At 36.2% G+C, this 23,425-nt stretch overlaps 1 protein-coding gene across 2 annotated transcripts in view; it reads left to right on the top strand.

Annotated features, from left to right (window-relative positions):
- GRB14 (growth factor receptor bound protein 14) overlaps positions 1 to 23,425 on the top strand; it is a 126,541-nt gene that overhangs the window by 42,351 nt on the left and 60,765 nt on the right. The window contains exon 1 of one of the 2 annotated variants that reach the window (XM_082630982.1): positions 15,308 to 15,399. The exons of the other annotated variant lie outside the window; for it this stretch is intronic. Within the exon in view, the coding sequence (XP_082487108.1) occupies positions 15,337 to 15,399 (63 nt within the window). The 5' untranslated portion in view covers positions 15,308 to 15,336. Of the gene's footprint in view, positions 1 to 15,307; positions 15,400 to 23,425 lie in introns of those variants that run through there. 2 annotated transcript variants of the gene reach the window in all.

The raw sequence follows: 23,425 nt of genomic DNA, 5'->3' as shown, positions 1-23,425 counted from the left end.
ATTAAATACATGAGTCTTTTGCTTCACAGAGATATCTGACCAGGAGATGTGAGTTTGTGGGCATCTGCTTATATGGTGGTAATTGAAGTTTTTGGACAGAGTGAGCTGGCCAAATGAGAGTCAACAGAGAGAAGCTAGCCAAGAATGTTCACATATGCTGAAGGGCAAATAGAAAGGAGGATGAAAATGTTCATTTTACTTAGCTTCAAGGAGATCATTGGTAAGAGGGTTGGATTAAGTCCTTTAGAGTAGAAGCCTTAGATTATAGTTGGAGAAGTTTGTTGGTAAAAGAAAAAATGATATTTTAGCTGGAGAGAAATTTTAGTATCTTTTATTTTTAAATCTAGGGGCTTCAGTATGTTTAAAAGCCAGTGAGAGAAATCTGGTTGAAAAAAGATTAAATATACAGAAGAAAGAAAAGAGCACAACATAAGGCTCCTAGGAAACTGGAGAGAAAGGGGGATGTATTAGTTTCCTATTGTCGCTGTAACAAACTACAGCAAAAATTAGTAGCTCAAAACAAGACACATTTATTATCTTACAATTTCGGAAATCTGAAACCAGGTCATTGGGCTAAAATCAAGGTGTCAGCCTTTTTCCTTCTGGAGACTCCATCTACTTGCCTTTTCTAGCATCTGGCTCTTGGTCCCACATCACTGACCCCTGCTTCCGTTTTTACATCTCTTTATTTCTGTTTCCGTTGGCACATCACTTTTTCTGACGCTGACCCTCCCTGCCTTCGCCTTGTAAGGCCGCTTGTGAATATCTTGAGACCACCTGTATAATTCAGGATAATCTTCGGTTATCATGATCTTTAACTTAATCACATCTGCAAAGCCCTTTTTATCATGTAAGCTAATATATACAGAGCCACAGATTCCGGGGATTAGGATGTGGACTTTTTTTTTTTTTTTTGATGGAGGGTAGTGTTATTCAGCCTGCCAAGGATAGAAAGGAGCATTTTCTAATTTAATTGGAAACAAGGAAGGTAGAACATGTGCAAGACATGGGTATGTCTGTAAAAATATATTTTGGGGCTCATATTACACATTTTCTCTTTAAAATGGAGTTGTTGCACTTGCTTGAGGGGAGAGGCAGACAGGAAATTCAGGGAAGAAAGTTCTAACCTAGCAACTAGAGCACTCCTTCATTTAGCCAATAGTTAACAAGAACCTGCTGGGAACCTGATGGGTACAGGGGTACAAAGTTATAAACACACAGCAGTTATTATCTTTCTATGCACAGTTAGAGGTTTTCAAGGTGTGTTAAATGACCATTTGACCAGAGGCGTTTAAAAAGGATTCCTGGGTACTAAGTTACAGATGACCTCACAGATAATTCTAATATTTACTGATTGTTATAAGTAATGTGTACTTCCTAAATACAATATATTTTAAAGAAATGGGTAACATATCATAGAATGCATTAAATGCTAATACCAGAGATAATTGCTCAGATGTAAGGAGTGTAGTAAGTATTCTTAAGGAGTCCTTGTCAATATTTGAGCAGTCAGAGCTCGTGACACTCTACTTTTACTAAGTATTTGAACTTTAACTTGAATAATCTTATAGTTCTTTGCATTTTAAGTTTTACATGAATAGTACATGAACTATAAATATTATAAAAAAAAATAAATACATTAAAAATAACCACTTCGTGATCACAGGTCTTCTCAATCTCACTTTCTTCCCTAGAGATCAAGATTGTTAAAACTTTGGCATGGATTCTTTTAGGTTTTTTTTTTTCTTATGGGTTTACTGACACATGTGTATATATGAAACTATAGGTATTTTCTTTGTTTTTTACACAAATGGAGTCATACTAAATTATTGCTCTATAGTTAAAAAATTCAACATTATGTTTTTGCAATCTTTTTTGTTAATCCGTATGTTAGTTCTGTCAGTTGCTACCTGCTAGTCCATAGACTGAATGCAATATATTTTATTAATATGTAACCATTTTCAAAGCATCAATTGTTTCCAAATTTTTCTCTTGTAAGTAATGATACAGTGAACATTCTTCCAGATGCCTTTCTAATGTTTATGCTAGTTAGTCTAGAGAATCAGGAAAGGAGTAGTTATATCAAAAGGCCACAGGTTTTTATAGATGCTGCCAGATTTCATTCCTTAAAGTCTATTCCCATTTATTCTACTTTCTTTTATGTCTGACAGTACCACTTCTTCCTAACACTTGTGCCAGCATTTGACATTATCAATATTTAAAATTTTTTTCCAGTAGTGAAAGTGCCTTATTTTAATGTATGTTTCTTTTGTTACTAGTGAGACTGAATATTTTTTTCAAGTTTTTATATTCAGTGGGGTAATATGTTTGTTCATATGTATGTGAATTGTGTGTTCATATTTGCCTTTTGGTTCATTTTTATTTTGGGAAGTATTTATTTTTTCTGTTAATTTTTAGGAACTCTTTATATATTCTAAGTATTATTCCTCTCTTAAATATATTGTACACATATTCTCTCAATCTGTGCCTGGTGTTCGAATTTTTTATATGGAATCTATCATACTATAAACATTAAAATATTTATAAGTTTAATTTGTTGAATTTTTTTATGGCTTCTAGGTCTAGATTATTAAAATTCTTTGGTTATTTTTTCTAATGTATGTAAATTAGTTAAATTAGTTAAATTTTGCGAATTTCTTTTTAGTTTTCTAATTTTGGAGTCCATTTTAGTATCAGGTTAAAGAATATCCTTTGTTTACTCAAATGGGTAGAATCAGTCTTTTTTTGAGTATCTCATCCTTTCTCCCTTGATTTTCAGTACCAACTGTTGCATATACACATGGATCTGTAGGTAACTTTTTAAAAATTGGATGACTGGGCTTCCCTGGTGGTGCAGTGGTTGGGAGTCCGCCTGCCGATGCAGGGGACGCGGGTTCGTGCCCCTGTTCAGGAGGATCCCACATGCCGCAGAGCGGCTGGGCCCGTGAGCCATGGCTGCTGAGCCTGCGTGTCCGGAGCCTGTGCTCCACAACGGGAGAGGCCACAGCAGTGAGAGGACCGCGTACCGCAAAAATAAATAAATAACATAAAATAAAATAAAATAAAATAAAAATTGGATGACTGCCGTTTTATATTATGTTAGGTATGTCAGGTATAGAAAGACACTCCTCATTGATCTTGTTCTTCTTTCTTGGCTATAATTACACATTTTCTTTACTCTGAAACAGTTTGAAAAGCAGAGACATCATCTGTTCCTTAAAGATTATGTAGAATTTCTCTGTAAAACAGACTATCTATACTGGCCCACCTTTATGGGGAATAGCTCTTTGACAACTTGCTCTCTTTCTTCTATCGTAATTAATGTCTTTGAATTTTCTGTTTGCTGGATTCAATATGTATAAATTATATTGTCCTACAGAATTATCAATTTCATCCAGATTTTATTTACATAAAATTGTGGGAAGTATTTTCTTAATATTCTTTTAATTGCTTCTTCATTTCTCTAGTATTATTTCTTATATTATATATTGTTACTTTCCCTTTTTTCCCCCTTGATTTGTTTCACTAACTATTTATCTATTTTATTTTTTTCCCCCAAAGATCAGATCTGGGATTTATTTATTAGTTCTACATTTTGCTTTTTTTCCAAGTTTTAATTTCTGCTTTTATTTTTACTAAATTTCTTCTTTCTGCTTTCCTCAGATTTAACTTAATGATATTTTCTAAATTTTGGATACTAATGAATTTATTTTCATTCTTGTTTATTAATAGGTATGTGTTTAAGGCTATGAATTATAGTGTGAGAACTGTTAGCAGTAAAAGATGTGATGTGTAGTGTTTTCATTAAATTCATTATTCTTATCAGTAGTAGTGTTATTATATAGATATTCTGCAATTTCAACTTTTATTATTTTTTTTGGAGAGTTATGTAAAGAGTCTTAAAATTTTTCCTAACCCCAAATTTTATTAGTAATTTTTCATTTTATTGTACTGTGATCAGAAACCGTTGTCTGCATTCTTTCCACTATTAGAATTTATTGGGGTTTTATCTGTGACTTAAAATGTGACCAAGTTTTTTTTTAACCTTTTATTTTTTTAAAATAAATTTATTTATTTAATTTATTTATTTTTGGCTGCATTGGATCTTCGTTGCTGCACACGGACTTTTCTCTAGTTGCAGCAAGCAGGGGCTACTCTTCATTGCGGTGTGTGGGCTTCTCATTGCAGTGACTTCTCTTGTGCAGAGCACAGGCTCTAGGCACACGGGCTTCAGTAGTTTGTAGCACGTGGGCTCAGTAGCTGTGGCTCGCGGGCTCTAGAGCGCAGACTCAGTAGTTGTGGCACACGGGCTTAGTTGCTCCACGGCATGTGGGATATTCCCAGACCAGGGCTCGAACCCATGTCCGCTGCATTGGCAGGCGGATTCCTAACCACTGTGCCACCAGGGAAGCCCTAAGCATTTTCTTAAAGAGAAGTTATATTCTCTGACTTAACATTAGAATTCAAAATGTAACAGTTAAATCTATTTTGTTGTTTATATTAGCCTATTTATATTTTTCATATTTATATCTACTTTTTAATACACCTGTTCATCATGGTTTGAGAGGATTGGATAGTAGTCTATTAATAGTGTGTCTCTATCCGATTTTCCTTATATCTCCTATACCTATGTGTATTGTATGACACCTAGAGATTCATAAACAATATATTTTTTACTGTGAATCACATCTTTTAGCATTAAAGTTTTCTTCGTTTCTTGTTTAGTGCTTTTCTGTCCTGAGTTCAGTCTTGCATGATATTGACCACTGTATTCTTTCCTTTCCTCCTTCCCTCTGTTCTTTCTCCGTCCCTCCTTCCCTCCTTTCTTTTTTTCTTTCTCGCCCACCCCCACCCCTGCTCCCACCACATTCTTTGTTTTCAAACCTTCTCAGTCACTGGGTTATAGGAGTCTCTTTCCCACCGAATAGAGTGGAATCTGCTTTATGATTCAAACGGAAAGTTTGTTTTCTTTCAGTAGGTAAGTTTGGCTCTCTAACATTTATTGAGATAACATAAAAGTTTGGTGTTAATACTGTTATACTATTTTATATTATGTTTTAAAATTTATAGGTTTTGAAGAAAATTTACAAGGTGTTCTGCCTTCTTAGCATTGTGTTCTTTTAATTAGAAAGGTTTATATTTCTGTTATAATTATGACTATAACTACATGGAAAACCTTAAACCTCTTATTTCTTTAAACATTATCTGTTAATCCCCTCTAAGGAGCAATAATAAAATTAATATTTTTCTTCTTCCTCCTCCATTTTCTACCAGCTGATTTTAGCATTATAAAATAATTTAGTTAAATTCTCCTGTGATTTATCAGTTTTAAAATAATATCTTTTGATCTCAGTAACATTCCATGTTTCTCCTCCTTCAGCTTTTAGCTTTCCATGTTTCTTTTATCATTTCTGCATTTTAAGGCTTATATTACTTATATTTTATTATAGCAACATAATTACATAGGGATTTAGTTCCATAATTAGTTTTGGTATTTATTATAGTCCTTTTACTTTGAATTTTCCAGCTGGCTCTTGGATGATTGCAATTTATCTCCTAGTAAATTCCTCAAGAAGGTTCCATGGGAACAAGATTTTATGTGCTTTCATATGTTCAAAACTTTTGAATATTGTCTGTTACCTTTACAGTCGATGAGTTTTGCTAGATTTAAAAATCTCATGTCTATTTTCTTTCCCCAAGGATTTCATGAGCATTACTCCATCCAGTGGAGTAACTAAAAGACAGTGGGGTCCACTGAAACTTGTTGAATGTTATTGTGGAGAAACACTGCAACAGATTGATTTTCCCCCTTATGAGCTACTGGGGCTTTTTTGCCTTTATGTCCAAAGCATTCTGTAAATTTCAAGTCCAGTAAAGTAGGGCATTTTACCATTGACTATTAAAATGAGTTTCTCTGGGGATGTGTGCCCTTCAATATGTATTTTATTTTATTTTTTAAGCATTAAAATAGTGTTTCAGATTTATTAGTAGTAAACTTGGAATAGGTAAATCAATATAGACCATAAGGAAAACTTGAACTTTCTATTCGTTTCCCAGCTACCCACTCACTTTTCATACAAAACAGACCTTGACTCCCACATCTGAGTGAAACGGGTCTGCAGAATCTTTCGGGGAATGATAGGGTACCAGTGGCCAGCCTCAAACCTTGTCAGGTCTGAAAATAAGATTACAAGAAGGAAATAACATTTCAGTCTTGTCTTGAGAGACATAACCTAGGTTCAGTTATGACTACGTTTGCCATGTGAGGGTAAAGAGCTCAATGTCCATTTATTGGTCAGTGTGGCAGACAGGATATGCAAGATGGAGCGAATTGTTTGAGCTAAATTAATACAGTTTTTTTTTTTTAACTCATTGTTACCTATTTTGTAACTTACTCATTCTTCTGTAGGGGAAAGAAAGACTGTGGAAGAGTATGAAGAGATTAACTGAGTATAGTAAAATATGCATCCCTCAATAGAAATATAAGGAATGGAGTGATAATTGTCACCCTTTTCCTAAAATCTTGTTTGAAATTTCCCTACTGTTACACTACAACTGAAGCTTTCACACCACTCTATACAGACTTCTGCATTCTGTATTTTATAGCTAGAAATACACTAATAAATTTTTACAAAATATCGCATATGCTTACTATTGTTCCTAGTGTATTGCTAAATACCTATTAAGCTATGGACAAATTATCAATGAACATTACACAAGTAGCTTAATTCTCCATGTTGGGATTATAGACCAACCCACTGCGCAACTCTATTCTTATTTTCAGACAGTGGAACTCTTATATTGCCTTTCCCTAAAGTATACTGACATATTTTATCTTAGTCGTAATCATATCTACACAGAAAGTATGAAGATGTCCTTCTCTCAACAGAGTATGAAACACGCCTTTAGTGGAATGTTGAACCCTCTTTTCAGAGCAAAATAATATATGGCTATCAGAGCCTATTAAGAGGAAAATACTTAAATTCTTTTAGAAGTAAACTTTGTATGGAATGAGTTTCTGATGTGCCCCTCTAATCTTTTTTTTTTAATTGAGGTATAGTTGATTTACAATGTTGTGTAAGTTTCAGGTGTACAGCAAAGTGATTTCAGTTATACATATATATCTATATATCTATTTCAGATTTCAGTAGGTATTTTGTTATAAAAAGTTTTCTTATATTTTATTTTTATATATTTATTCCTTTCCATTATTTTGATTTTCTTCTGGGGAGATTCCAGTTACACATGTATAGATCTCCTTTACTTGTCTTTAGTTCTCTGTTTCTAATACTTCTTAAATTTAAAACAGTTTTCTTCTCTCTTTGGTTTCATTTTTTGTATCTGTCATCTATTACCTCGACTTTGATAGATTTCAATACATAGCATTTAAATCTCTGGAGCTCTGCTAGCTGATGTTTCATCTCCTCTTACTGTCTTGGTGTTTCTTCTCTATCCTTTTAATTGTCTGCTTTGTGTGTGAACAGATACAGTTTTGCTTCATTAATTATTTTTTGTTCTTGGTTTAATGTATGATCTTAAATTTTATCTGTTCTTTGGCAGTACTTTTCTTGCAAGTAGTCCTCATCTGCCATTTGTTTTTCCTGTGCCTTTTCTCCTTTCTTCCCATTCATAGTATGTTTGTACAGATTCGATGATGGTTCTGTTTTGTTATTCATCTTCAAAGCAGTGGGTTTTTCTTGGAACATATTTATGGGAGGTTCATGAGGAAGACAGTCACAGTTTAAGTACTAAGTTAAAAAGACTTTTCCTTTTTGTGTTTGAATTTTTTTTTTTCAGTCTTTAATTCTTCTAAGCTAAGGGATATGGGAAGGTGTGAAATTTTTCTTAATATAATGACTTCCCACTGCTACAGAGGTATGGTGTTCCTGCAAAAATGGATTTCTGACCTCCTTTTGTTTCCGTTATTTTTTAAGGATTTTTGTGCCTATGTTCATGGGGGATATTGAGAAACTGGATAATATTTTGATGCCAGTCTGATTCTCATACCTTGCAGGTAAATGATAATTCCTCTCTCAGGAAGTTTTAGGAATTTTATCTTTTCTCTTTGAATTTGTCACATTTCCCACTATTTGTCTAACATGACTACTTTTTTGTTCAAACTAGCCATCGGAGGGCACTTTTAGTTTAAAAGTTGTAACTTTATTCAGCTCAGGGAACTTCTGTCTTTTCTTTTTTATTCCTTGTGCTTTCTTTTTTTACTCTTTCTGTAACTCATATTCTATGTGTGTTGATCTTTTTAGATTGTTCCTCCATGGTTTCTTTTCTTTTCATTTCTTTGACTTTTCCCTTCACATTGTGAGAGACATTTTCTCAACTTTATCGTCTATACTGTTTATTAGTTGTTAGCTTTGTTTATTACAGTAATGTTTGGAAGTTCTGGGTTGCCTCATCCTCTACATTCCTTTTCTCTTAAATATTTATATAGTATTTAAGATGACCTTATATTTCCTCTAAACATACTCTAAACCTAAGTTCTCTGGATCTGTCTTCACCATCTTTTATCTTATACACAAATTCTGGCTATAATTTCTTGTGCTCTTATCAGTCTAATCCCAGTGATTTCTAGCTTCTAGAAATTCTTTTAATTTGTGGTATATTGAAGGTACCTTTCTTATATCCCAGCATGGCAAAAAAAAAAGAAATGATTTCTTCTTTCTTAGCAAGGAAATTATCTCTTTATTTTCTTTCTCTTCCTCCTTCTTCTCCTTCTTGTCATTTTAAGGTCTTGGGGGCATGAAGAAAGTTAGGTGCTTGTTTTCTGTCTGCTTTCTTGATCTAACTATTTTTCTTAAGAGAACCTTAAAGTATATGAAATTTGAAGAGTGTAGATAAGACATTTATCTTTTTATAGCCTATACTTTTGTTAATTATAATTTATGTTGGAAGCTCAAATACAGGGAAAAATTATAATTTTATTTATATTTGTTAATGTATTTGACCACTTGAACCTGTGTTTCTACTTCCTTGTCATCTTTGAAATCTTGACTTCCTTCTAATCTGGTAGTTTCCATTTCTCTCTAAGACTTATTTAGGACTCATTTCTCTGTTTCTGTTTTCCTTCCTTCTAGTCACTATTCCATAGTTTGTCTTTCACACTGAGGTAAAATTCACATCTTATCAAATATCACTACCCTTGAGGATGAGAGTCAAATTTCTGAGCATGACATAGAATGACCATTCTTGTCTGGAAGCTCCTTCCATGTTTTTCATCTTTGTATATATTTCCATTACTTGGAATTACCTTCATTCTTGGATCTTTTGTCCACTTAGGGAACTTGTCTGCTATCTCATGGTGAAAAAAAGCTCTTTCTTTTTTATGGTTCCAGAACTTTATTTATACTTAGTTAAAGAACTTAACATATAGTTGTAGTTATTTTTAAGTGTCCATCTGCCCTCCTGTAGACAGTACAATATATTATGCCTCCTTGACAGGCAGCCATAATGTTTCTAGAAAACTATGTCAGGTGAAGAATACATAGGCACTTTTAAAATACTTGACTGAACTGTAGATTGGTTATATTTATCATGACTAAGGCTTATAAGTCATTCAGTAATTTCTTTAAAAGAAGAAACTTTCTATCAGAGTTTAAATCAGTAAGAAATCCTAGGGGACTTCCCTGGTGGCGCAGTGGTTAAGACTCCACACTCCCAATGCACAGGGCCTGGGTTCAATCCCTGGTCAGGGAACTAGATCCCACATGCATGCCACAACTAAAAGTTTGCATGCCACAACTAAGGAGCCCTCGAGCCACAGCTAAGGAGCTCACCTGCCACAACTAAGACCTAGCGCAACCAAATAAATAAATAAATATGAAAAAGAAATCCTAGACATTTTTATTTTATTTAATTTTTTTGCAGTATGCGGGCCTCTCACTGTTGTGGCCTCTCCCATTGCGGAGCACAGGCTCCAGACGCGCAGGCTCAGCAGCCATGGCTCATGGGCCCAGCCGCTCTGCGGCATGTGGGATCTTCCCAGACCGGGGCATGAACCTGTGTCCCCTGCATCGGCAGGTGGACTCTCAACCACTGCACCACCAGGGAAGCCCCCTAGACATTTTTGATGGAAGGAAGGAACTGTCAGAGTAGAGGGGGAAAAATAGGATAAAGGAAGATCAGATCAGGCCCATCAAGTGTAAAGAATGATGCCCTGTTGTATACCTAGAGAAGCAAAAGGTCTTTGAGTAATATGAGCTGATAGAACTAGAGGCACTGAGTTTGTGTCTAAAGATCTAGACTGTTTATTGCTATTAAATGCTATAACCAAATATTTTAAGATTTTTCTAAAACAGGTGTTCTTAGGACAACAGTTAAATTTAGTGTCGACACTACTGACTACTAACAGAACTATGTCAGATAGCAAAAGAATATCCAAATGATTCTGTGAAGAAGACTGTGTGCTTTTGTTCAGAATAAATCATAAGGCTAGCAACTGTTAAGACGAGAAAGGGGACTTGTCCACCATGTAACCGGAGTGACTAGTCTTTCCACATTGATTGTGAGTGAACATGATGCCTACTGTGTACAGAGAGCATCCTGCTAGGTATTCTGGGAGCAGCACAGGAGGTGAAATCCTGGGTCCCACACTTAAGGATTGTAGTCTCCTTAGGCAAACAACTGGGGCCTATGAAAGGATTTCTTAGTTATCAAAGCAGTGTATTAGTGTGTACAGAGAAAGGTATGAGAAATGGAAAAGTTTAAGTCCTAAAAAAAAGTACAAAACAAAGAATGATATAATTTAGATGGAGGAATGACTTCTTGGAGGGGTCAATTTTGATCTGTATATTTGGGGAAGTTAATGAATACGGAGACAATATACAGGAGGAAAATGGAGGGCAAACCAAGTTGTGTTTTGTGTAAAGCAGGAGACTGGTCGATTGGTTGGCTGAAGAAGTATTTGTAGGAATTAGTAATCAAGAAGCATTCTTGTACCTTATAACATTTTTTCCCCATGTATAAAGCCACTTGGGGTGACAGAGTGTTGGTTAAAGGGAAATTACACATGTCCCTACTTTCAGGGAGCCTACATTCTAAATGATATAAGGCGCTCACACATAGAAAACAGTAGCTGAAGCTTGACTAAACTGGTATATGATGAAGGGTAAAGAGATAGTCTGGAAAAAATAGATATGGTTTGAATCTGTAAATGGGAACAAATGATGCCTGCTTTACAGGTTTGTTAGAATAAAATGAAATACCATATGTAAAGTGTCTAACACTTGACAGGCACTCTGTGTTTGTTGTCACTCCCTCCTTTTCCACCTCTCAGTTCTAAAGTAATATGTGCAAAAAAAAAGAAAAAAAAGAAAGAAAGAAGAAAAAGGAGAGACGCTTGAAGGATGAGAGATCAGTGAAACTTTCAGAAGAGGTGGGACTGGTCTTGGGCCTTAAAAGATTTGTGGGTTTTAGAGAGTGAACATAATGAAAAAAGAGGTGGAACTCGAACGTGCTTCAGGGAGCTCCAAGGAGCTTTTGTTGATGTTGAGTGGGAGAAGAGGTCTGAAAGGCAGGCTTGGAACCTAGACGTTGGCTGGTGCTTATGTTGCATTCTTCTGCCCAGATTCCACCTTGTACACTGCTTTGACCAAGTGTTGACATGTTGCCATGTGTCAGCTCCTCTGATATGCAGGAGTTATCAACTTTGAATTCCCCAGAGCAAATAGCGTAGTACTTTACACGTACTAAGGCCCTCAACGCATATTTATTAGGTGAGTTAGTAAAACAAATGCTTAGGAACATCAGAAACAAGGGTGGTATGAAGATGACATTTTATGCTAATACTACATCAAATTATATAGTACAATGTGGGAGAGAATATTGTAGAGTAGAATAGTAGAGTGTCTTGGAGAGGGCCAGATGTGGTTTTCACCTTGGCTGATTGACTTATGTACTTCGTGGACTTGGATAAGTTTTTGCAATATATACTTGTATCTGAGACCATTTTTAGCCCTCTGCTCTTCTGGCCTCAGTTTCCTCATCTATTGAATAGCTAGTACCTGCTTCATAGAGTTGTCATGAGGATTCAATGAAAACTAGCTCAATGCCTGGCTCATACTGGGTGCTCACTTAAATATTATTAATTATCATCATAATACTTATTATATATTATTTTTTGTTATTTTTAATTCACATTGAAACTTTGATATGCATATTTTGAGTGACAAAATTCACTCTTGTTCTATCAAAGTGTTGAGCAAAGAACAAAATAAGGTACAGTGCTATTCTATAGTATTTCACTGGTGACCTTGCTGTATTGTTTGCAACCCTGTTATATCAAAATTTAATTTGTAAATAATGATCTGTGACACAGTCTAAGGAGAATGAATCTTAGGCCCAGTCCTCTGCAGGAGCAGTTCACGGAGTTTTTTTTTTTTTTTTTTTTTTTTTTTTTTTGCTGTACGCGGGCCTCTCACTGCTGTGGCCTCTCCCGTTGCGGAGCACAGGCTCCGGACACACAGGCTCCGCGGCCATGGCTCGCGGGCCCAGCCGCTCCGCGGCATGTGGGATCTTCCGGGATCGGGGCACGAACCCGTGTCCCCTGCATCGGCAGGCGGACTCTCAACCACTGCGCCACCAGGGAAGCCCTCACGGAGTATTTTTCATCACCCGCCTTGGGCTCTTCCAGACCATACACAAAACTGATATCCTTGATCCTCATAGCAATCCCCAAATTGTTGGCCATAGCTTTTTATCCCCATTTAGCAGCAGCTGAAGAAATTAAGGCTGAGGTGACAAGGTTAGTGAGTGGTGCAAGCCATTTATAATAATGGTAAAAAAAAAAAAAAAAAAAGCATGGGCTAAAGTTAAATTTTGAATCAGTGTCTACAATAACTAGAAAGTGAGATAAAGCACAGTCACTAGGAACACGTGGAAAAGATAGCTGAAAAATGAGACTCTGCCTGTTATTAAGTGTGAGTGTTGTCTCATTAGTCTTTCAGCCTGCTGACTGTGAAAAGTGTATGTGAGTTTTTTTCAAAGACCTTTTTGGCAACATAGAGTCACAAAATGCCACATTTCGCTCTTCATGGTTTTCACTGAAAATTTATAAACTTAAACTTTCAGAGTTCCAAAGAGATGACCTATCATACTTCAGCAGTTCATTGTCTGTAGAATATTTTTTAAGGACAGGTATGTTGCACTGTAATGAATATAGAGCCCGGACATTGTTTTGACTTGAAGGATTCATTTTAGTGTTTAAAAAGCTCTATCATGTGATGTAAAACAGCATCTCTGACTCCCCATTCGCCTAGACTTCAAAACTTGCAGTCGGCTTTGAGAACCTCACTCTGTATCTCCATCAGTTATGAAGTTCTGCGTATTCTTTTCTCTTAATCACTTTTCAAAGCAAATGTCATTTCCTCCTTGAAGCCTGCCGTGATCTCACCTCTGATGTGTACTTTCTTCTAACTTGTTGCACCCCTGATACTTGGCATTTAATCACAATGAGACTCAGCCCTTTACTAAATGTGATTTTTAATTTAAAAATGAGTATCTCTATTCCACTATGAGGCAGTGACTATATCTTACTCATTAGCATGTACTTATCACCTAACACACTGCCTGGCGCATAGTGGGTTCTTTGCCTCATGATTTAGTGGAATGCATTGCTTTGATTATGGTGGAACCCTTTCTGAGACCAGAGATAACACTTCTTTGTAATATTCAAAGCCTAAATTGAGAGCAGAAGAAAGAAAAATTGTAGATAATAAACTTGAAATTATGTAGTAACCATGGGCTTTGTTATTGTGTGCCTGCCGGAAAAGTGACTCAAGGTTAAACCAAAATCTTTTCCTTCACAAATGGTGACTCCCCTCCCAGGATTAGTAGATTTTTGTTGGTAGTTTTATTTTAAAAGACCATGATAAACCTAGTAGGATAAGAATAAAATGAATGCCCACAAATTAGATCTGTCTGTGACTTTTTTATTAAGTGAATTCCCCCCCAGCTGCCATTGTGAGCGAGCTGTGTGGGTTTTGAAATTCAAAGTAGGGAACCCTAGAGTTTGTAGTGTCTCTTTTTTTCTTTTGAGGAATATGAGATCACCGTGCATATAAAACACACCCAAATGAACTCTGCCCAGTAGCAGTCTAGATAATGAAATGGAAAGTTTGTATCTGAGTTGCCGAGAATCTCCCATTTTGCCCTGTTACTACGACAACCACTTTGTGATCTAGAAGTGACAGGGAGCTCCCCTCAAGCTGAACGCAGCATGTCATTCTCTGTGTCCTGGTTGAAGAGCACTGAGTAGGTGCTTGTTAAGGAATCGGTCTAAAGGGATTTTATAATATAAAAACTCAGATTAGTTTTACTATTGCAATACTTTTTGTCATTTTTGTGTTTCTCTTACTCTTTATTTAGACATTATTGAAAAATTTCTCATTAACCAGAAATGGACCCTTCTCCAACCCTCGAAAATACTGGAATACAATTTTTAGTTATTGTAAGAAAAAAGGCAAAATGGTTGTTAAAATTTTGAGAATGCTTTGAGCATGATTATTTAAATGCTTTGAATTGAATGAAATGTGCTCAGTTACACAGATCTGTGCTTTTAAAAAACATTAGCATTTGCAATTCATATGTTGTAGTTTAATGCCCCATTTATATTTAACAGTATTATTTAGGTTGATTGTTAAGGTAATATTTAACAGGAATAGTTAAGTGTGTAGCTTCAAGGATAGCTAAAAGGTCCATAATATAGAAATTTTAGCTGTTTAGGAGACGAAATACATAAATATATATTAAAATCCTTTTATTATGACTTGTAAAGTTTAACACTTTTGGACCAATTCTAACTTCAGGATTATTTTTTGTGCCTCATATAATATGTTTCAATCTACCCATTTATCACTTTTATGAGTAGCATAAGTAAATTTAGTGCATCTGCATATTTATACACTTTAAATAGACCAATGTAAACAGTTTCTTATCTGCCATATGTTGAAATGTTTTAGTAAAGTAAAGACATAACTGCCTAGTCAACAAAGAATGGCATTGAATTGCACTGTTTTGGAAAAAAAAGTTAAGTGAACTAGATGGCTGTTAATCTGGTTCTTTAAATATCATAAACAAAAGTATCAGAATGTGTTTCCAAGGACAAAGGCGGAGTTTTCTGGGCTTTGATTGGTTGCTGCCTTGTCCTGTCCCACAGCCATCCTTAATTGGCTTTGGTAGATTGGAATCACATAAGCAGAGTGACATTTATTACTTTCCTAGTTGTTTCTTTGCACTGAGCCCCGAGATTCCCAAGGAGTAACTGTAAAAGATTTCTTTCATTTCGTCCATGATCTACGAGAGGGGATCACTCTAAGAAGAGCAGGCATGAGTTTGAGTGCAAGAAGAGTCACTCTGCCTGCAATAACGCCCATAGTTCTACAGAAAAGGGTATGTGACTTCTGCTTTTTTTCTTTTCTTTTTCTTGCTGTTTTTTAATTTCCTGTTACTGTGTTTATTAATGTGTTGGAAACTTTCATTACATATCCTGAGAGAGGCTATAATTCATTGAGGCTATAGGTGATTAAAGGATAGATTATTGAAATTAGACTAATTATTGAAATTAGACTATTAAAAAAAAGCTGGGCCAGAACATCTCTGTAGTACATAAAGCTCCATGTGAAAGTAGTTTGGTCTCGATTTCAGGGCATTGTGATAGAGACTGTATTGAAGATTTTTCTTTCTTTTTTTTTCCCTTCTACTGTAACTTCAGGCCTCTTTGCCTTTAGTTCAATAGGCAATCTGCTAGCTATTATGTTTTATATTTGTTTACTAAGGAGCAGATTCTTTGTTTCACTATAATTCATAATACATCCATCTTCATTGTTGAATGGACTATATAATTGTTTTACTGTTTAAAACATATGGCACCAGTTTATTTTCCTCTGGTTTTCTACCCATTTCTATTGAGTTTCTGCTTACTTGCTTAAGAAAAACTTTCCATTAAGTTCCCTTGTGAAAAGGCTTTCTGTTAATTATTAATGCAGTCGATCCTGTGTGTGAAAATATTTTGTCTATTAGTTTTTTGTACAGTTTATTTCTATGTCTTACTTGCCCCATCGTATTTTATAAGGTAATAAATATACCATGTAATGTAGCATTTAAGTAAAGCTGAATATACCAAACTTCTCTTGTAAATACACCAAATAAGAACCGTGTATTGAAGTCCTTAAAGAATCAAATCTGGTGTATAGAAAAAAAAAAAGCACCAAAACACATTTTGACACTGTGCTTTCTGAATGGTTTTGGTGACACTAGAAACTGTAATGTTTATTTCCGTACCTGACTTTTAATGGTTAACTATTAGTGTATTTCATTAAGTCAAAGGTCATGGTTTAATTTATTTGAAAATGACAGATCTTACAATTAGGGTGTCTTTTCAAAGAAGTGTCTCTTTTTATTGTTTTTAATTTTTAGGTTTTTAATTTATTTTTTTATCCAGTTGACTACTTATTCACCAGGGACATTTTACTTGGCAATAAAACAGTATATGATAATTTTGCCAACATTTGTTCTTATCTTTCTTGATGTCTTTCTTTCATCTTAAGCAAATTTAATTAAACATATTTTGCTTTGAGCTGGAGTCTTTATTTTGATGTAGACTTAGTAGTACATTAATAATGACCATATAGATTACCTGAGTCACTGGCAATGTGAAAAGGTATAATAGCGTATATCAAAGCTATATCCTTATGTTTGGATTCTTCTTTATCCAGTTAATACTGCAGTTTGGATTAACCAAGAAATTTTCATCATGTGGGTTTTTTGCACAACATGTTGGTGTGGTGGAAAGCATGCCACCTGGATTCCCCATTTCCTAGCTGTGTGATCTTGGGCAAGTCATTTAAACTCTCTGAGTCACTACTTTCTCACCTATAATATAATAGTGGAGAGATTTTCATTAAATGCTCTCTTCAGTCTTATTTGTGTCTATAATTCTGTGACTCAAATAATATATTTTGAATTTTCATAATTATAATAAAATATTTAAACCATTTCTTATTAGAGTCTAAAACATTAGAAGAAGATGCTCTCATTTTCAAGGATTTGGAGCAGTTAGTCTAGGGGAAATTTGTATGAGTAAATTTGTATGAGTAAAACTTAGCTAGAAAATAACATCCAGCACTGGTTGGTAAGTAGCAAAACAGGATTACTCTGGAAAGCTGTGATTATAATTGATGTTAGGTCTGAGCTGCCAATGGATACACCATTGTGATTTCTCTTGGTTCTTTTATAATAAGCTTCTAGTCAGGTTTCTATTATAATAAGTAACATAAGTCAAAATTCCCTAAGCCCAAGTCCATGTTATTTCTTTCCAGTTGGTACACATATTAAATGTTCATATAATTTAGTACATCATTTGCTGAAAATACTTAACGCTATTTCTTTCTCCCGACAGTTTAATCCCCAGAGGACCCATTGTTGATAAGACTGTTCTGAAAATCTTAGTATCTCTTATTTTAGAAACTGGGTGTTTTTTTTTTTTTTTTTTTTTTCTTTTTGCGGTATGCGGGCCTCTCACTGTTGTGGCCTCTCCCGTTGCGGAGCACAGGCTCCGGATGCGCAGGCCCAGCGGCCATGGCTCACGGGCCCAGCCGCTCCGCGGCATATGGGATCCTCCCAGACCGGGGCACGAACCCGTATCCCCTGCATCGGCAGGCGGACTCTCAACCACTGCGCCACCAGGGAGGCCCAAAACTGGGTGTTTTTCTGACTAAAAAATATCCATCTGCTTTGGTCACACCATGCCTTTGTTTTCTAAGATAGGAAATTATTCCACACTTGTAATTAACTTGTTTTCTATATACACCATTGTTTAAGATGATACAAGTTAATACAAGCATTTCTCAGTATTTTGGGGGCAGCTTCTCACTTTCCAGAGAATGTAGGTGCTTTTTCCACAGGTTTGGCATAGAGTTGGCTCATCCTGAACGAGTGGTTCTTGCAAAATAATTTGTCAACTGGAATCCTAATCATTTGAAAGGCTGAGGGCATTTCTGAAAATGCTTAATAGTGTTAGGGAGTAATTTTCTTATCAGCAAGTATATCTGATCTAAGTGGGCATAAGATCTACTGAGATTGGTTGGGAACTTGAATTTTAAACACAGCTCTTAACATGGTATGGGTCTTTTTTGTAGCACATCAAATATACTTTGATCTTTGAGGAACAGAGTAGTTCAGTGGACTCTCTGTCAAGTAAATTGGAAAGAAATTTTTGACTTTTTCTAGTTCTATCAGGATCCGATTTCCTTGATGCTAGTTAATCAAGGTTCCAGTGAAGAAAGTTTCATCATCTCTCAGAAATGATCGCATCCTCATCAAGTGTTCTGAATGAGTTCTGCACCTCATAGCATTTTTCTCAGATAACTAGGTTATGCCTTTTTTTTTTCAAATGAGAAGACTGAGTCTCTTGGATGTTGAGTGACTTATGCAAGGTCACCCAGAAGGTCAATGGCAAAGCTAGAAATAGAATCTAGGTCTTGTGACTTCCACTGTGTTTCTCTTATTAGATATGTGTTACCTCCTGAAATTAACATGTTAATGAAATTGCCTTATGGTGTGTATAACTGCCATTCAACTTCTAGTCTGGAATTAGCTTAGGCAAATCTTTTCATCTTCCTCTGCACCTCCACCAACTCCCATATGCTCTAGTGTTGAAACATTTTATTCAGACAGCAATTGTAAGCAACAAAGTGTGTGTGTGTGTGTGTGTGTGTGTGAGAGAGAGAGAGAGAGAGAGAGAGAGAGAGAGTATGACAATTTTACCCAGCGCTCTAATTGGGTTCATTACATCAATAAACTATTTTAAGGTCCCAGAGAGTTAACAAAAACTCAAGCATTGTAAGGCTTATACTAAGTGCAATATAAAATTCACATTCTTTTTATATAAAGGTTGGAAGGTCTGAAGGCCAGATGCCCGTATTCTGATTCTGTGGGTAGGAAGATTTCTACCTCTGTCAGACTAAAATTGTTCTGCAAATTGTTTCCAAGCATTTCTACATTCTTTAGCCATACTACAATTATGAGAGACTTTCATAGGCACACAGAATTCTAACGTGTCTTCCAGAATCTCAGAGAAAAAAGGAATACTTTTTAGAATATATATTTTATAAGAATCAAATCATTTGAAAAATCCAAAATTCATGAGTATAATATGGAGCAATGCCATTTATCAAAAGATCCAGTTCCCCATCTATACAAGAGAATAGTTTGTTATATTCATTTCCCTCATACAATTAGAATTATTGCTGTGAATTTCTAAAAACAATTTTGTAAAGAATGAAAGAATATAGATCATCATTATATCACTATTTTGCCCAGAAGCTTTTAAATACATACAAAATCAGTCCAAGCGAATGTAGCATTCACTGTGCTTTGCGGCCTGGATGCACGGGGGTTTCCTCAGCTTCATATGAAGCCTCCACTCCAGCACATCGTTTTTCTCCTTGTGCTCCAAACAGGGTTTGCTGTTTGTCCCACTGTACTTCTGCACCCAGTTTTGTGCTCCATGACCTGTAGACAACTCCAGGATCCTGTTATTGTCTGTGTCCCAGCTCAGGCTGTGGTACCATCCTCAAACTTTCTAAGACTGTTTCTTATTACATCTGTCTTAATGGTGTCTTGACTCGGGTGTCAGTGGATGCACCTTTATTACTCATTTCTCAATTCAGTAACTACTGCCATGTGACATCAATTTTGTTATTACCTTTTATGATATTTAAGTCTTATTAGCTCTCCTTAGGTGTGTATCTTAAGCTTTCTGGCTTTTCATATTTGACTTTTAGTTTTTTCTATGGGCCTTGTGTATGTTTTATATATCTTGCATTATTTGGTTTTCAAAATTTGCTGTATTTTGTCTTACAACTAGATTTTACATTTTTAAGGGAAAGACCCTTTAAATAAAGTGCTTTGTCAGTTACAGGCTGAATTTAATTTCATGTAACGGGAAAACTCAAATGACAGCATATTAAACAGGGCAGAGATTTATTTTTCTTTCACTTTACAAGAAGAATTGGTCCCAAGCTAATGCAGCCGTCCAGCAGTGTCCTCAGGCAACCAAGCTCCTTCTTGCTTTCTATTGTATCTTCCTTAGTGTGGGTCCCTTTTCCTTTTATGGAAAGATAAATGCAGATCGCTAGTCATCCGGCTCACATTCCTGGCATACAAAATGGGAAGAACCAGGGGCATACAGGCGAGTTCTGCCAGTTATTAACGTGCCACTGGGGAATAACCAGGAGCTTCTGGTCATGTCTTACTGGCTAGCATTGTGTCACATGGTCTGGATCCAAGGGAAGCCAGGAAATGTAGGCCTTGACCTCCACGTACTGCCCTTCTCATCAGAATTAGGAAATGGGGAGGATGGCTTTTGGTGGGGAACTAGCTGTCTCCACTGCCAGTGACTCCTGTGTATTAGGCATGCAGAAAATGTTTGTCCCTTGGATTTTTATTATTGTCTTGCCCGGTATAGAATATAGTTATGCTTTTTGAACAAATGTATTCTGTCACTTGATTGGAGCTAGTAGAAGGGGTAGTACGTGGGGAGAGAGCAGATTTCCTGTGTAGGGGAGGGTAATGGAATGCATAGGTGGAGACCTGAGTTTAGATGGCTGGCTTGCCTGGAGAGTGGTTGTGAAGTGGTAGTGAGCACTATTATTGCTGTTTACCTAGAGCTCTCATTCTCCCTAAACCTTGATCTTTCTTCTGCCCTTTTAATTTTTATACAGGGTAACATAGTTGCATATTCACCCAGGAAGGGTACCGCATAGATGAATGGATTTTGTGTTTCCACAAAATGTTTCCTTTCCCTAAAAGTGAGTTTTTACGAAGTGTGCTGTAGTGGAGATTGTTTGTGTGTTTTAGCCAGGAAACCCTGAGTTTGAGCTCAGCTCTGTCACTGATCAGTGTCGTGAGTTTAGGTGTCTTCTTTTAAACCTTTCAAAAATTCAGTTTCTCTGTTTTGCGGATAATGATGCTTCCTCACAGAACAGTTGTGAGGATTAAATAGGATAAATATTTAGAAGTACTTGACACGTAGTAGTAGAAGCTCAACAAATGTGAATTTCTTTTTTTCCCCCTTATCTGGGGAATGGCATGTGTTACTAGTTTCATAAATGGTTTAAAATCTCCCTCTTACCATGATTTAAATTATTTTTTTTGGGGGGGCTCTATCCTATTAAGTATTGATAGTTATCCAAAAGTTTTCTTGTAGCAAATGAATCAAACAAAAAGTAGTTGTCCTTGATACAATGCAGCCAGGGAAAGAAAGACAGTATGCCTCTCAAATTCTTGTTCCCTCTGCTTACTTTCTGTATACAGACTCTAATTTGAATTAAAAAAAATTAATCCAACTACTATATGCTGATAAATTTTTTTTTTTTTTAAATCTGGGAATGTAGATTTAAATAGAATAAGATAGGTGGTTAGATTACTTCTTTCACTCTCCTAGGGAATATCAGGCAGGGACTTCTGGCTTACATATTTGAAAGAGGTACAGTTGTACCTAGTGTTAAGACATTGTTTCAGTAGACAGAGGTGACATTACTGGAATGTGAGCTATATGATGGTAGGGGCTGTGTCATCTTTGATCATCATTAGACTCAAGTGCCCAGCACAGGGAATGTACAAAGTTGGGATGTAATTACTATTCATTGAATAAACACAATTTTTGAAAAAACAAAATTGGGCTTTTTCGATACTGACCTGTCATTGGCATTTCCATCTCTGCATTTGTGTCTCTGTGGCATTCATTTCCTTTTTCCTGAATTGCATACCTTGTGCACTCAGGGCTCACCTCAGCTGGTCCACCTTGCTTTTTCATAAGCTCTGTCTCCACCCACTCCCTCCCTCCCAGCTCGTTCCTGTGAGCAATTTTGAGCACTCCCTGCCCTCCACACCAGTAGAAATAAAAACAGCTGTACTGTGTTCAGCGCTGATTACACTCTCTTTAATCCTCATAAGAACGCTACAAGATTGGTGGACAAACCCAGGCTGGGATGAGAAAAGGGAGCCCTGGAGAAGTTAAGTATCTTACCCAAAGCACAGTGCTAATGAATGACAAGTCAGGACTGAGCCCAGGTGGGCCCCGCCCCACACAGGGGCTGCCTGTCAGAATTGATGGGCACACATGTGATGCAGAGCTGCGCTCCATTGCACAGCTGCAGTGCCCTTGCCTTTCACCTATAGTCTACTCATCAGACAAATCTCACCCCCCCCTTTTTTTTTTACCTGTCTGTTGCCCTCCTAGTTATTTTTTCCTCATTGTACACTCCAGTCTTACCTCACCTCAAAGATATAGTGAGTAAACCATATGTCAGAGTTCCTTGGAGCTCAGTAGGAATCTCTTGGGACTTACTAATTTTGCTTTCAAAAATTTATAATAATAGTCACTATTATGAATTGAGTGCTGTCAGTTTGCCACCATTTTGCCCATTTTACAGGATGAGGAATCTGAGACTCATCATTGATAAGCTAATGGTGTAGGATCTGATCCCAGAGCAGATTCTGGAGTGCACCATCGCCACAAGCACCTGGACTGAACCTTCATGAGAATGAGGGCCATGCCTCATATTAGTTTGCAAACTACAGTGTCTGGTCCACGTTTGGCAATGAAGGCAGATTAAAAATAGCTGAGCTGATTAACAGTCTAAGACTCTTGCTTGGGGGGAGCAGTCTTAGGGCTGGCTCTCCTGGCGGTATCCCAGCACCCTAAGCCAGATCTAGAAAATAAGAATCTCTTTTGGCAGAAAAAAAAAGAAGTCTTTTGGTTATTTCAGATATTTCGGGTATTAAACCCTCTGAAAGATAAAGATTTTCTACCCCTGTATGATATTAAAAATGCTTTCTCTTATGACAGTTTCAAAAGAGCAATTAAAAAACCATTTTGGCTAAACAGCATTGTCCTATATTCTTGATAGCCTCCTAATTGGGCCTGCATATTTGGGCATATACATTCAGTTGTATTTGTGAAATATCAGGAATATTATTTTATAGTTTCAGAAGTCAAATTAGTTTGGATGGTTCTATGAGGATTTGAAGAAAAATTTGGACATCACCATTCTAAATGCCAAGGAGGATCTCCAGCTTGAGTTGCAGGAAAGGGGACTTTATATTATATACCACCTGAAGTGACTATATATATGCCACTCCAACCCATCCCCAACCCTTCTTATTAAAGATGTAGACATAATTTATCTTAAAAATTCAAATAGTTAAGAATGTTTAAAAATAGATTTAAATTTTTTAGAAGCTTGCAACTATTTTAAGCAGTACCTCTATAGGGTTAACAATGTTAAAGTTGTAATTTTCAAAGCACTGTTTTCTTTCTCTATTTGCACCAAGAAATAAAGACTCCCTCTGCTGGCTGTTTCTATATACGCAATTTTTCTGGCAAGTTGTGCTAAAAAAAGTGAAACACAAA

This window comes from Mesoplodon mirus, assembly GCF_964341445.2.
Source record: "Mesoplodon mirus genome assembly, chromosome: 8".
In the NCBI taxonomy this organism is placed as follows: domain Eukaryota; kingdom Metazoa; phylum Chordata; class Mammalia; order Artiodactyla; family Ziphiidae; genus Mesoplodon; species Mesoplodon mirus.
The sequence above is the reverse complement of the archived record's forward strand: the minus strand, read 5'-3'. Positions and strand labels throughout refer to the sequence as shown.